The following is a 16,505-nucleotide window of genomic DNA, read 5'->3' as shown; positions in this document are numbered from 1 at the left end:
AACCATGTCATACTATAAATAACTGACTTTTTTGAAACACTGGAATCTATTTGGTACCTATCTGTGTCTTGTTTGCTATCCTGAGCAAAATGTGAAACACTGGAATCTATTTGGTACCTATCTGTGTCTTGTTTGATATCCTGAGCAAAATATGACTGTTTGCTATTAAGTTTTGTAAACATTGAGACAATTTATTTTTCAAAATAAACTAGTCATACTATTTCTTAAATTACAAACTAAAATCTCATTTTACTAAAATTAATAACATGAAACATACAAAGAAGAAAATGAAAACCATCCCAGAGAAAGAGATTTTCATTGCCAGGATTTAGAGAGGTATAACCTATAAGGTTCTCACTGAGTAGCAATCTAGTTGCTGGAATGTCAACTCCACTGGAATGTCAAATCCCTGAGACCAAGGACCTTGTATATAATAATCTGTCTCTAACTGCTTAGCTACGTAGTAAGTTTTCCAAATGATAAACACTCAACACTTTTTGTAAAGTAAGGAAATATATTTTCATTTTTTTAGATGGCACAGCATCATAGGAATGTCACTCATATATTGCTCCAGAAAATAATTAACTAACATTTTAAAAATGGAAGTGGCACTGGATCAAAACCTACACATTTTTCAGGCAAGAAATTAAAACTCAGTGACTTTACGTCTGAGAAAACTGCCACTCAAATTAAAACAATAGAATAGCTCAGTATGTATTTTAATAGAATAGCTCAGTATGTATTTTTTTCTAAAGAATCTCTTTGAATAAATCGAGAATAAACTAATTGTAGTAGGTTGCAAAAAAAAGTGACCACATTTCTACTTTTTAAAAAATGCTTCACCATGCAAATATATTTCCTATGTGAAAATTAAATGTACCTTTAAAAAAGCATAGTTTTTTTCCAGTCACCACCTTATCTTGTTTGAGTCTTCATAATGTTATTAAATTATACTTCTATACATAGCTATTTCATCTACAATCTTAGAAGTTTTTAAGACATCCTGTCTATAGGCAAGTATAAATGTCTCCACCATTAGAATACATGTCAAGTTCTCTGAATTCTTACTACTGTCTCCTACTCCCACTCTCCATCAGGCAAAGTTACAAACATCATCTTTTGTACTTGGTACTGCAACATCTTCAAACTGTTCTCCTTGCTCCTATACCTGCCTCACTCAAATCCATTCTCCACACAATAGCCAAACTGACCTAAAGATTACAGTTGTTGACATTATAATTACACACTGAGAATAACCACCAAATGCCATGTGCTGGATAACATCTGCCTACCTCTCTAATGTTGCCTTATACTTTTCCTTCCTATGCTATTTCCTCATCACAATGGTCTTCTTTCTGTGCCTTACTGTACCAGCTCAATCCTCTTCCACAGTCTCCATTCTTGTTCTTCACATTGCCTGAAATGCCCTACCCTAGTCATCCAAACCTCAGTTAAACTTTCAGCTCCTCAGGGATAATTTTTCTAACTACCCAGTCTAAAATAACACCACCCCCCCGCCCCGCCCTCATTCACCCTCCAACACATCCCTATGTTATATTCTTTCATTCTCCCACATTAAGGACCTTGTGTAATATAATCAGTGCCTAATCATTTACCTATGTAATAAGTTTCCCAAATGATAAACACCTAAAACGTTTTGTAAAGTAAGGAAATACATTTTCAACTTTTTAGATGACAAAACATCTGAGGAAGTTTTTGACATTTTCTCAAAAAACAGAACCATCATGGTTGGAACCAGGACTGCAAACTCGTCTTTTGAGCTCCAGTCTTGTGCTAGTTTCATCACAGTTGGATGCCTTGTTTAGAAAGCTACTTCAGGACACTCTGAGATACATCTGTTAAAACACACAGACATTCACACAAACATGTGTCTTTCTTTTTAATAGTATAAAATTGCCTAAGATGAAAAAGCGTTCTCAGCAGAGGAGAAAGGCCTATTGTGCACTAGTTAATATCTCAGTTAAAATATCTTCTTTTAACTAATTCTAAAGCATTGTTGTCAATATTGAGAGATGATATCCCGGGGAAGTCTGTAATTGCATAAAACAAAACTAAAATAAAAAATAAAAAACAAAAACAAAACAAAATAATTTTCATTTTCAAAAATATCTTTACTGCTCTATCTTTCTCTCTCCGCCCCTTCCCTTCTCTTATCCTGTCTTTTTTTTTTCTAAACCTGTGTGTACAGCTTTGTGGTACACACATCTCTGTGGATATTGTTTATCTTTCTCTCCATCTTTTCTCCTATTTTTTTGTGTATGCTTTTCTCTTTTTTGCCTCTGTTCTCTCTTTTGCAATTATCTTGTATTTCTAACTTTGTGTCTTTCTGGGACTGTATTGTACAGATATGCTTTCACTCAAGGAAAATGGTATATGTTAGAAGTTGCAGCACCAATTATAATAGGAAGGAAATCTGCTAAAATGTTATCTACCTCTTTTCATCTCTGTCCACTTTTAAACGTCTCTGACTGCATCTCTGGCTGACCCGGGCATAAACATGAATAAAAGTATATTTGACTATGCATTGAATTTGCTTTATTAAATTTAAGTTTGGTGTTTTAACTTTAATGTGACTCAGAGGGATGGCATCTTTCTTTATAATGTGTTACAAAAAGAAAAAATCTTACATTGAGTTTTTTTCTTGTATGATTAAATATTTTTATATTATTTCATTAAAAACCAGAAAGATCATTATCCTATAGCAGGACTTAGGAACCACATATTCAAAAAAATCAGTAATACAATAGAGTATTTCTTCTTTGATTTGAGAGGCACTCCCCTGGAGGAACTGGCCTACAAGATGCACAAAATTCTTTTTATTTAAAGACAAACTTTGAAATGATAATAATTTAGATATACTGAGTTAAATAAAGCATTATTAACATTGAATTAATCATTAATCATTTTGCCTAATAAGTGTATGTGCCATTCCATTATCACTGTCACTGATAAAATGCCAAATTCAAAACCCTAACATCACTCAATGGGGTATTCACTGGCATGTGTTTTGAATATTTAATCTTTAAAATGTTCTTGTGTCTTTCTTTGTCTAATTCTAGTTGGCAGACTAATAATTCCCGTTGGTAGAACTCTGCAGACTTCAGGTACTGGTAAAATCCCAAAGCACATTCTCTGTTGCATTAATTGTATTACAAATGCATAGAGATTTCAGAATCTATAATATTCCAACATGAGAACATATATTTAAGGACAAATTCTGAAATAATTAGCTAATCTCTCTTTTATCAGACAAAAGAATAGCCACTTGTTTGAGAGTAGCATTTGGCTCCCAGCAAGGTAAAATTTTTTATTGTTCTTTACATTTAAATTAAATATAGAAAAATGAAAAAAAAGAAGAAAAATTATACTATTTGTCATGGTTATCTGCTGACTTGAAATTTATGAGAACAGAAGAATTATGCTGCAGAAACAGAGTAAGGGTGAGTTCTAAATTCAGGCGTTCAGCACTTTTCTCAAATAAACCTGTTTCTCAAATAAAGCTCCTACTATGTCTAATACTTAGCACAATTTTAAGGTGCTAAAATTTTTAATTCTAGTATTATTTAAAAAATAAAAATACCAATTGATTATGGAGATTCACCACCTGGATTTCAATTTGTATATAATACAAATGACTGATTTCATCTTTATCCTAAACCAAAGGTAAAAGGAAGGAAGAGATAAGGAATCACAATCAGTCAAAAAGGGTAGGCTGAGTCTCAGAGACAAACTTCACTGACTTTACAAGTTTGGAAACCTCTGGTTCCGCACTCAGTTACATGTGTTTCTGCATATGCATATGGTTCTTATATCCAGCAATATAAAGCTCAGAGTTAGCAATCCTAAAACAAGAAAGACATGATTCTCAAACATGTCTGAATTAGATAAGGAAAACTTTAGTTAGACTCTTCCTGGAACCTCCACAGTTTCTTACTCTGAAATCCACTTAGATTCAAGCAGTTATCACCTCCATTGGCATTAATCCCAGGGCAGTGACAAAAGATCTACTGACATAGTATCCATTTGTCATTTTTTGCTAGAATGTATTTATCACTGAAGGCTTCCTCTCTTAATTTACACAGATGTGGATTAGCTCCTAACCACCTAATTTGATCACCATATTCCCTCAACTCTGTGAAGTCAAAACAGTGAATGTATTATTTCTCTTCAATAGATGCAAAATACAGATATTAAAAGATTAAATGACTTGCCTAAGGTCAATAATTACATTAAATAACTTGCCTAAGTTTCCTCAAATTGCAGATATGGTAACTCAGAAAGTAAAATAATTCTCAAACCAGAGATCTATTTTAGAACACCAAAATAACTTGCCTCATTTTTATCAAGATGAGTTAAAAACAGACAAAATATGTGACAAAATCTGAAGTAATTAACGAGTGATTCAGACAGTAAATTTCAAAAAAGATAATATTCAGGAAGTAAGGCTTAGCACTGGGGAACAAGGAAAGCCCTTCAGGTCTGTAGAAAAAGTCATGGAATGGAATATATAGGAAGCACCTAACTACTGTGCTCACCCTACCTTCGAACAGGTTAAGCAATTCATTATTTCAGAATCAGTAAAGGGTAGGCATTGAACATATTTAAGGAGAATATGTGTAAAGAACAAGGTGAAACATACTTAAGACTGAAAGAATGTAGGCAAATGAGAGAAAGACGAGAATGATAAGGAAGAGAGCAAAGAGGAAGGAAAAGTGAGGGATTAGGAAGATAAACTGCAAGAAAAAAATTAAAAAGCAAGTAACGGGAAACAGGAGCTAAAAGTGAATGTAAAGAAATAATTGTTGTAAATGAGTGTATGAAGACAGAATTAGCAGGAAGAGAATGGGGAAGAATGGGAAACAAGAAAGAAGCAAGAGAAAGTGAATGAGGAAAGATAAGGGACTGAGCTTCTAGGATAGTGATCAGGTCCCCAGACACTTGGCTTCAGGAGCTGGTCTGAGAGCAGTCTGGAACTGAGATATGAATAGTGTTGCCTGAAGATGCTTGCTGCTCTGTAGTCTGGAAGGGGTTGTGGGGGACAGTATGGGGACCCTCTCCACTTATGCATCTTCAGTGCCAAAGAACTGTGCCATATATGTGTGTGTGTATGTGTGTGTATATGTGTGTGTATGTGTGTGTATATGTGTGTGTGTGTATGTGTGTGTGTGTGTGTATGTGTGTGTATATGTGTGTGTATGTGTGTGTATATGTGTGTGTGTGTATGTGTGTGTGTGTGTGTGTGTATATATATATATATAAAAATAAAATAAGGAAGGTTAGAGATGGTGACCATTTAGGTTTCTGTCTTGGCCTACACTGACAATGTCTCTTTGTCTTATCTGACTAGAACAAGAAGTTTGCCCATGTGAGATCCATTGTTTGGTGCTTTTTTTTTTCAGGAACTCATTTTGTACAGAGGAATACCCATCTAATGCATATATGTCCTCCATCTCTGTGATGAATACAATTTGAGAACCAACAGAACAAAAGGTACATAAATGAGAACAGAGGAAAGAAGAAAAGTGGATTAAAAATGTTAAGTAGCATGGAATTTCATCTGTTAGTTAACAGAGAATAGAGGGAAATAGTAGAAAACAGAAGCAGAGGAAGAGTGGGAGAAGCTGAAACTCTCAGCTGCTCCCTGTGTCTTGGAATCCTCAACCTGGAGAAGCATGAGATAACTAACTATAAATGAACACTTGGAATCCACAAAAGGTAGGACTAGGGGAGGGATCTTCTGACTTAAGTTCTTAAGACCAGGTTTCTGTAGGCAGAGGGAGGTATAAATGTGGAAGCCAAGTGGTGCCTAAGTGGGTAAAAAAGAAAAGGAAATGCCTAAACTAATTTGAAGAACACCAAAATACTTTTTGCCTATTTCGGTTTTCTTAGATTCACTATGTGTGTATTTATACAAGAGTGAATAAATATTTGGAATGCACAAATATGTGCCCGTGCATTTGCTGCTAGTTACGAATGTCACCAGTCACATAAAACAAATGTTCTGATGTTTCCTAATAGTCATGCTGTAAAATGCTAATATGTCACCTACGTTTCCCATGAATTTTCTTATGGATTTTTAAGGCTGATTTTTCTTTATTCTTTTCCTCCCTTCTCTCTAGTTCCTCTTTTTAGGGATGCCATTAGTAATTTCTGTCAAATTTCAATTAGGAATTTATCTCCTTCAGTCCTCCTTCCCCACATTCGCTAGCACTGCTTCAAAAAATAAGTTATATTGAGATATAATCAGCGCATTATAAAATTCACCATTTAAAGTATACAAATTCAATGGTTTTAAATATGTTTACAGAGTTTGTGCAAGCATCAACATGTTGTAGCATGTATCAGTACTTCCTTTTTATTGTCACACTGCATGATATTGTATCCACAGCACTTTTGAAAATAAATATTGTATGTAATCAAAAGTCATGTGTAACATTTGTATATATCACATTATAGCATTTTGTTATAATGAGAAATATTTCATCTTTGAAATCATTCATTCCAATAGTGAAACATGCATGGTATCATTGTATGTGAATATTTATTTATAAATTGTTTTATAATAATTTCAACATAATAATTAAAATACAATCACAAATACATTTTTTAAAACATAGCTTATAATAATATACAGAGAAGTTCCATTATTTTTATGCACCCCAGTGGATTATCTTGTGCACCTCCTTGTGTGAACACATCTAATTTCGGAGATTAGTATACAGACTAAACTTTAATTCTGGATTTCTCCCAACATGAATAGAATACTTATTTAGACAAAGTTATGGCCAGAAAAGGGGGAATATTTAGACATGCAGCATCATAGTTACTTAAGTGCCTAAATAAAACATTGTCAATTGATGAGACACTAAATAATTCCCTAAGAAGTATGAACTGAGGAATAAATACCTGCTTTATTCTATCACTTGATAATGAGAGAAAAGAAAGCTCATTGGAAGTTTAAAACTTGTCTGCAATTGCATTTTTTATCTCTCAAATGAGTACATCAGATTATATGTTCTGTATGGCCAATTCCAGCTCTACTATATTTTATTTTTATTAGCTGAGATAGTCAACATCTTTTACATATTCTGATAAATTTTGTATTATGCAAAAATGTTTGTGAAAAGAATATCATTTGGCTCTCACTCTGAGATCTGAAGAATAAGTAGGTTATGGATCTATAGAGAGCATATGAAACTGAATTAGTATTAACTAGAACTTAACAACAGGTTGTAGAGCAGATTCAGAGTGGTACTCAGCTAAGGCTGTAATGAGGGAATTCCTCCAAGTTAAGAGAAATATACAGATCTTGCCTGCTATCCTGGTGACCAGTTTGAAGTAAGAATGCACAAGAGCACCAAAGCAGAACAATGCGATGGGAATAAGCAAGGAACAAATTTAGAAACCAGTCATATAGGTAACAACCAGGAACCAAGAATTCCATAGGAACTGAGAGACAGAAGCAACTGTGAAAGCACTTTATTCTGTGACAGGAAGAAAAGGAACTAAAATCTAGCAAGTAATCTAACATTTAGAGACAGTGGACCACTACTAACAGCAACATAAACAAACAAAATAGACAAACTTGATTATGCTTAAGTTTTGCTTTAATAAGACAACTTCTAATATCCTTCAAGCAAAGTAGCCTGGAATCCTACAGGAGTGAAGTTATCTAGAAGCATGAGGTTAAATGGGCATGAAAATGTGGCTACAGAAAAATATATTTCATTTTAGTGAGGAAAAAAGAGGATGAAGGATAGAAGGGTTAACTCAGGATACAAGACAGTTATGAGGTGTAAGTTGTCTTCAATTATGGAACGTTGGTTGGAACAAATAATGTTCTTATCTGGAGAGGAGATACAAAACAGATGAAAAGGTGGTTATGACACATAACAATTTGTCCTATTTTATTCTGCAGAGTGAGAAATGATGGAAAAAGAGAACCTCACAGTGGTGACAGAATTCATTCTTCTTGGTCTGACCCAGTCTCAAGATGCTCAACTTCTGATCTTTGTGCTAGTCTTAGTTTTCTACCTCATCATCCTCCCTGGAAATTTCCTCATCATTTTCACCATTGTGTCAGATCCTGGGCTCACAGCCCCCCTCTATTTCTTTCTGGGCAACTTGGCCTTCCTAGATGCATCCTACTCCTTCATTGTGGTTCCCAGGATGCTGGTGGACTTCCTCTCTGAAAAGAAGGTAATCTCATACAGAAGCTGCATCACTCAGCTCTTTTTCTTGCATTTTCTTGGAGCGGGGGAGATGTTCCTTCTCGTCGTGATGGCCTTTGACCGCTACATCGCTATCTGCCGGCCTTTACGCTATTCAACCGTCTTGAACCCTAGAACCCGCTATGCATTATTGTTGGCTCTGTGGCTTGGGGGCTTTACCCATTCCATTGTACAAGTAGCCCTTATCCTGCACTTGCCTTTCTGTGGCCCAAACCAGCTCGATAACTTCTTCTGTGATGTTCCACAAGTCATCAAGCTGGCCTGCCCCGATACCTTTATAGTGGAGCTTCTGATGGTCTCCAACAGTGGCCTGCTCAGCCTCTTGTGCTTCCTGGGCCTTCTGGCCTCCTATGCAGTCATCCTCTGTTGTATAAGGAAGTACTCCTCTGAAGGAAAGAACAAGGCTATCTCCACATGCACCACTCATATTATCATTGTATTTCTCATGTTTGGACCTGCTATTTTCATCTACACTCGTCCCTTCCAGGCTTTCCCAGCTGACAAGATAGTTTCTCTTTTCCATACTGTCATCTTTCCTTTAATGAACCCTGTTATTTATACGCTTCGCAACCAGGAAGTGAAAGCTTCCATGAGGAAGTTGTTAAGTCAACATATGGTTTTCTGAATAGAAGAATGAGAAAAACAAGAAAGGAGAAAGTCCAGCTGAATTTAGCTAAATCATTTTCTTATTCATGCATTGAATCTGTCAGTCATTTAGCAAATATTATAATTATTACGCACCTCTCATTTTCAGGTACTATTCTAGGCATATGAATGAGACAGGTAAGATTCCAGGTTTCCTAGATTTACATTCAAGTGGATAAATACAGGTTAAACTATTAAATTTTAAAAACAACTATAGTATCAGAAAGAAATAGTGTTCTGTAGCAAGCAAAAAGTGGTATTATGCTAGAGATTATCTGGGGAGGTGGTAATTTCCTTACTTTTATTTGTTAAGTGAGGTCTTGTGTGGTGTTCAGCTGATACCAAGATGATCTGAAAGAAGCAACCATGCAATTATCTGGGGACAGAAATTCTAGGCAGAAGAGATGACTAGTACAAGGATCCAAAGATCTTATGAGCTTCTTATATTTGACGACCATAAAAAGGAAGAGAGTAGCTGTACGGTAGTTAGTAAATGTGAAAATGGCAAGAATTGAAGTTGAAAATTTTGGTAGGGGCAAAATTCTGTCAAACATTTTAGTCGATAAGAAGTTGAATTTATTCAGATTTCAAAAGGAGATCCTTGAAAGATAATAAACAGGAGAGTAACTCTCTAATGTTTCCTATTTGACTTAAGGGAAGATCCTTAAGATTCTGATTATGGAACTATAAGTAGTAAAATATCACTAAGTGGAAAATACATGCTACTAAGTATTATTTATGTCAACACTTAAAAGATATAGTTATTTTTTCTAATTTGATGGAGAAAATAAAAGCTGTTATATCTTATCAGAAACTGTGAAAAGACAACTTAACTATGTTTTTCAAAGTTTTGTAGAGTTTTATGGTTATTCCTAATGGGTATTTCTTTTACTATTAGAGAAAAACTTGAGTTCACTTACAAATTATTTCATCCTAAACACAATGACAATAGTTATATGTAATACAAGTTATTATTTGGTTACGATAACTAAACCACTCTGATTATTTGAATAGGCATACATAAGGCATTAGATACTTTCAAATCACTGAAGAACTATAAGAGCAGGCTGTAGACTTGGCTTACTAAAATAAATTTCTAAACATTACCAATAAATTGGTCTATATAAGGAGTAACTGTCCCCACAGCAATTATGAATGTAGGGAATACATAAATCATTTTTTGACTGACAGTTCAAGGATTACAGCATTTTAACCATTAGCCTGTGATCAGGAAAATACTCAGCATTGCTCTAGTCCTACTAGACATCCCTAGACAAAATGGAAACCTTACATTTTGTAATCTTTCCACTTCCTTCATTTTTTAAATTTTCTTCTAAAACTATTATTATTATTATTAATGCCTATATAACTCAGTGGTCTCTCATCCAAATATTAACCAGATCCAATACTGCTTAGCTTCTGAGATTAGGCATGATCCTGCACATTCACTTCCTTCATTTCTAAATTTAAATATTGCATAAATGAATTAGAGTCCTGAGACTATATCAGAGTCTGATTTTAAACCTGGCAGTCAATGAATGAGCCAGAGATTGACTGAGTCTTATGAAACCTGAAAACCAACTTCAACTCCACAAAACCTTTATTTAAATTAAGGCGGGGCTTCTTAACTTTGGCACAATTGGCATTTTGGACAAAATAATTATTTGTTGTAGAAGGCTGCCCTGTGCATTGTAAGTTGTTTAGTAGCATTCCTGACCTCTACTTACTAGGTGCCAGGAGCATTTTCTTAGTTGTAACAACCAAAGATTTCTACATATTGCCAAATGTCCACCAAAAGGTAAATATTTTACAATGAGAAATACAGCATTAAGGAGATTTATTTCTATTATATACGAGATGTGTGAACCTTCTTTGCAGGAAATAACATGAACTGGAGCCTATGCAACTTACAAATTGTAATTAATAATATCCATAATTTAATAAAAATCATAAGAAACACCAGAAGAGTGAAAAATAATTTTCAAAACAGAGAACAAAATGATAAATAACTGGAATATCATCAGAGTCTATCCAGAGTATGAAACTGAATAACAGTAACATTATAATAACCATAACTAGTATATTCAAGACAGTAGAAGAAAAGGTGTGATAAATAGATAAAAGGATAGCAAATTTCACCAGAGAATTAGAATCCATAAAGAGAAGTAAGTGAAAATCATAGAATTAAAAATTTTTGAAATTAAAAATTCATTAGATGAGTTTAAAATCAGATCAAACAAAGGAGAAGACTACAGAGTGTGCTGGAAGTGAAATCAATAAAAATACTAAAATTAAGAATGCAAATAGGAAAAATGGAAAAATACAAGAAAGAATATTACAGATGTGTGAGATGCAGTGAAATCTCATATATATATATTTCAATTACATATATATGTCATTATAGATATAATTGAAGTCCAAGTGGATAGGCAAACGAGAGCATGAGAAAGATGAAATATTTGAAGAAAGAATTAGCAAGAACTTTTAAAACCTGATAAGAGACAACAAGCTACAGAAAAAGAAATATACCGTGAACCACAAACAGAATAAACAGCAACAAAAAAGACCTAAACACATCAACACATGACAAAAAAATTTAAAAATAGAGAATCTTAGAAGCAGCTGGGATGAGAGACTGTTCTTTAGTTTAAAGGGAACTGATAAATTTCTTCATAAAAGAAACATGGAAGCCAGAGGAAAATGAAAAAACATCTTTAAAATGCCCAAGAAGATAATATCAACCTAAAAATCTATATGAGATAAAGTAAATCATTTAAATAAAGATGAGATAAAGACATCTTATGACAAACAAAAATGAGAAAATCTGTTGCTTAAGAACTTCTAATAAATAAATATTAATCACAGTTCTTCAAATAAAAGAAAAGACTCCTGGAGAAAAACACTAAATTAAAGGAAAAAATAAAGAAGTAGACTGGCAAATAAGTTGGCATATGTAAATAAGTATACACTGAATATTGACTATACAAGCAATAGTATGATGTCTTATGGAATTTGCTATAGATAGATACATAAATATACTATGTAAACATTTATATATATATGCCTGACAACAGTTGTAAAAAATGTAAAAAAGATATAAAAGTGTTCTGTGATTCTAACATAAGAAGAGATTTAGTAAAGCTAATAAAGTGATTAGACTTTAATAAGTCGAGGATTCATGTTGCAACCTTTAAGAAAGTTACCTATACAAAGAGTAAAATAATTTATAGCTGACAGTTACACAAGGATTTTTTTGGAAAAAAATAACAAAGATTATTGTAAAAGAATGCAAGAACAAAGAGAAAATAGAGTACATAAAATGAAAAAATAAGATTGTAGCTAGAATGACTGATGTATCACTCTCTACATTAAAAATAAATAGATTCAAAACTTCATCAAGAACTGGGATTTCTAGATTTTTATTTTTTATTTTTGTGGGTACATAGTAGATGTATATACTTATGGGGTACATGAGATGTTTTGATTACAGGCATGCAATGTGAAATAAGCACATCACGGAGAATGGGTTATCCTTCCCCTCAGGCATTTATCATTTGAGTTACAAACAATCCAATTATACTCTCTAAGTTATTTAAAAATGTACAATTAAGTTATTATTGACCATAGTCACCCTATTGTGCTATCAAATAGTAAGTTTTATTTATTCTTTTTATTTTTGTACACATTAACCATCCCTACATTCCCCCTAACCCTAACCTCATTACCTTTCCAAGCCTCTAATAAGAATCTTTCTACTCTGTATCTTCATGAATTAATTGTTTTAATTTTTAGCTCCCACAAATGACTGAGAATATTAGAAGTTTGTCTTTCTGTTCCTGGCTTATTTCAGTTAACATAATGACCTCCAAATCCATTTTTGTTTTGGCAAATGATAGGATCTCATTCTCTTTTATGGCTGAATGGCACTCCATTGTGTATAGGTACCATATTTTCTTTATCCATTTGTCTGTTGATAGACACTTAGGTCGCTTCCAAATATTGGCAACTGTGAATAGTGCTGCAACAAACATGGGAGTGGAGATATCTTTTGATATACTGATTTTTTTTCTTTAGGGTGTATACCTAGGAGTGGGATTGCTGAATTGTAAGGCAACTCTATTTGTAGTTCTTCAAGGAACCTTCAAACTGTTCTCCATAGTGGTTGTACTACTATGGAAATTTCTTAAATAACTAAAAATAGAACTAACATAAGATCCAGCAATCCCACTACTGGATGTCTACCCAAAGGAAAAGAAATCATTATACCCAAAAGATACCTATACTCTTATGTTTATCACAGCACTATTCACAAAAGCAAAGATATGAAATCAACCTAAGTATCCATCAACAGATGATTGGATAAATAAAATGTGATATAAATACACAGTAGAATACTCTTCAGCCATAAAAAAGAATAAAATCATGTCTTTTGCAGCAATATGGATGGAATTGGAGGCCATTATTTTAAGTGAAACACACAGAAATAGAAATTTGAATATTACATGTTCTCACTTAACTGTGGGAGCTAAATAATGTGTACACATGGACATAGAGTGTGAAATGATACACAATACGCACTTGAAAGAATTGATGGCATGAGGCAGGTGGATGATGAGAAATTACTTAATGGGTACAATGTACATTATTCAGGTGATAGATACACTAATATCCCAGACTTCACCAGTACACAATTATTCATGGGCTAAAATTCCTCTTGCACCCCTTAGATTTATACATATTAAAAAGAAAATGAATATGATTATAAAATGAGCCAAAGATATGAACAGAAACCCTACTAAATAATATGCATAGATGGAAAACAGTCATTCAAAAAGTTGTTCTCAACATCATATCATTATCAAACTGTATATTGTATATTAAACAATAGTAAGATTCCTCTACAAAACTATTAGAATTGCTAAATCCAAAATGCTGACAGATTGGCAGTTTTCTTTTTTTTTTTCTTTTTTTTCTTTTTTTATTTATTTTATTTTTTAATTTTTTTATTTTTTATTTTATTTTATTTTATTATTATTATTATTATACTTTAAGTTCTAGGGTACATGTGCATAACGTGCAGGTTTGTTACATATGTATACTTGTGCCATGTTGCTGTGCTGCACCCATCAACTCGGCAGCACCCATCAACTCGTCATTTACATCAGGTATAACTCCCAATGCAATCCCTCCCCGCTTCCCTCTCCCCCCTCCCCATGATAGGCCCCAGTGTGTGATGTTCCCCTTCCCGAGTCCAAGTGATCTCATTGTTCAGTTCCCACCTATGAGTGAGAACATGCGGTGTTTGGTTTTCTGTTCTTGTGATAGTTTGCTAAGAATGATGGTTTCCAGCTGCATCCATGTCCCTACAAAGGACACAAACTCATCCTTTTTTATGGCTGCATAGTATTCCATGGTGTATATGTGCCACATTTTCTTAATCCAGTCTGTCACTGATGGACATTTGGGTTGATTCCAAGTCTTTGCTATTGTGAATAGTGCTGCAATAAACATACGTGTGCATGTGTCTTTAGAGCAGCATGATTTATAATCCTTTGGGTATATACCCAGTAATGGGATGGCTGGGTCATATGGTACATCTAGTTCTAGATCCTTGAGGAATCGCCATACTGTTTTCCATAATGGTTGAACTAGTTTACAATCCCAAAAACAGTGTAAAAGTGTTCCTATTTCTCCACATCCTCTCCAGCACCTGTTGCTTCCTGATATTTTAATGATTGCCATTCTAACTGGTGTGAGATGGTATCTCATTGTGGTTTTGATTTGCATTTCTCTGATGGCCAGTGATGATGAGCATTTTTTCATGTTGGCTCATCAACATGAAAAAATGTTGGCTGTATGAATGTCTTCTTTTGAGAAATGTCTGTTCATATCCTTTGCCCACTTTTTGATGGGGCTGTTTGTTTTTTTCTTGTAAATTTGTTTGAGTTCTTTGTAGGTTCTGGATATTAGCCCTTTGTCAGATGAGTAGATTGCAAAAATTTTCTCCCATTCTGTAGGTTGCCTGTTCACTCTGATGGTAGTTTCTTTTGCTGTGCAGAAGCTCTTTAGTTTAATGAGATCCCATTTGTCAATTTTGGCTTTTGCTGCCGTTGCTTTTGGTGTTTTAGACATGAAGTCTTTGCCCATGCCTATGTCCTAAATGGTACTACCTAGGTTTTCCTCTAGGATTTTTATGGTATTAGGTCTAACATTTAAGTCTCTAATCCATCTTGAATTAATTTTCGTATAAGGAGTAAGGAAAGGATCCAGTTTCAGCTTTCTACTTATGGCTAGCCAATTTTCCCAGCACCATTTATTAAATAGAGAATCTTTTCCCCATTTCTTGTTTCTCTCAGGTTTGTCAAAGATCAGATGGCTGTAGATGTGTGGTATTATTTCTGAGGACTCTGTTCTGTTCCATTGGTCTAGATCTCTGTTTTGGTACCAGTACCATGCTGTTTTGGTTACTGTAGCCTTGTAGTATAGTTTGAAGTCAGGTAGCGTAATGCCTCCAGCTTTGTTCTTTTGACTTAGGATTGTCTTGGAGATGCGGGCTCTTTTTTGGTTCCATATGAACTTTAAAGCAGTTTTTCCAATTCTGTGAAGAAACTCATTGGTAGCTTGATGGGGATGGCATTGAATCTATAAATAACCTTGGGCAGTATGGCCATTTTCACAATATTGATTCTTCCTATCCATGAGCATGGTATATTCTTCCATTTGTTTGTGTCCTCTTTGATTTCACTGAGCAGTGGTTTGTAGTTTTCCTTGAAGAGGTCCTTTACATCCCTTGTAAGTTGGATACCTAGGTATTTTATTCTCTTTGAAGCAATTGTGAATGGAAGTTCATTCATGATTTGGCTCTCTGTTTGTCTGTTACTGGTGTATACGAATGCTTGTGATTTTTGCACATTAATTTTGTATCCTGAGACTTTGCTGAAGTTGCTTATCAGCTTAAGGAGATTTTGGGCTGAGACAATGGGATTTTCTAAATATACAATCATGTCATCTGCAAAGAGGGACAATTTGACTTCTTCTTTTCCTAACTGAATACCCTTGATTTCTTTCTCTTGCCTGATTGCCCTAGCCAGAACTTCCAACACTATGTTCAATAGGAGTGGTGAGAGAGGGCATCCCTGTCTTGTGCCAGTTTTCAAAGGGAATTTTTCCAGTTTTTGCAGATTTGCAGTTTTCTACAAAACTTTTACTCTTACTGTAAAATCCAATAATCACACTTCATTGTATTCACCCAAATGTTTTGAAACCTTGTATCCACACAAAAATGTGCACATGAATATTTACAGCAGTTTTATACATAATTGTCAAAAAATGGAAGCAACCAAGATATCCTTCAGTATGTAAATATATAAACAAACTGTTGTACATTCGGAAAATGGAGTATTATTCGGTGATAAAAACAGATGAGCTATCAAGCCATGAAAAACCACAGAAGACCGTAAATCTTATTAGTAAGGGAAAGATACCAATCTGAAAAGCCTACATATTTCATGACTCCAATTCTATGACATTCTGGAAAAGAAAAAAATCCATTGAACACGTGCACGTATGTGTCAGTGTGCGTCTGTTTTCCTTTGTGTGCCTGTGCAT

General features: G+C 34.2%; 1 protein-coding gene across 1 annotated transcript; it reads left to right on the top strand.

The window, feature by feature from the left end:
* Positions 1 to 3,249: 3,249 nt before the first annotated feature.
* On the top strand, positions 3,250 to 9,652 carry LOC102123697 (olfactory receptor 4N5). The gene is made up of 3 exons (XM_045395115.2): positions 3,250 to 3,318; positions 5,369 to 5,736; positions 7,940 to 9,652. The coding sequence occupies exon 3, from the start codon at positions 7,948 to 7,950 to the stop codon at positions 8,875 to 8,877; it is 930 nt and encodes a 309-aa protein (XP_045251050.2). The 5' UTR covers positions 3,250 to 3,318; positions 5,369 to 5,736; positions 7,940 to 7,947; the 3' UTR covers positions 8,878 to 9,652.
* Positions 9,653 to 16,505: the final 6,853 nt, after the last annotated feature.

Source organism: Macaca fascicularis, chromosome 7 (assembly GCF_037993035.2).
Source record: "Macaca fascicularis isolate 582-1 chromosome 7, T2T-MFA8v1.1".
NCBI lineage: Eukaryota > Metazoa > Chordata > Mammalia > Primates > Cercopithecidae > Macaca > Macaca fascicularis.
The sequence above is the reverse complement of the archived record's forward strand: the minus strand, read 5'-3'. Positions and strand labels throughout refer to the sequence as shown.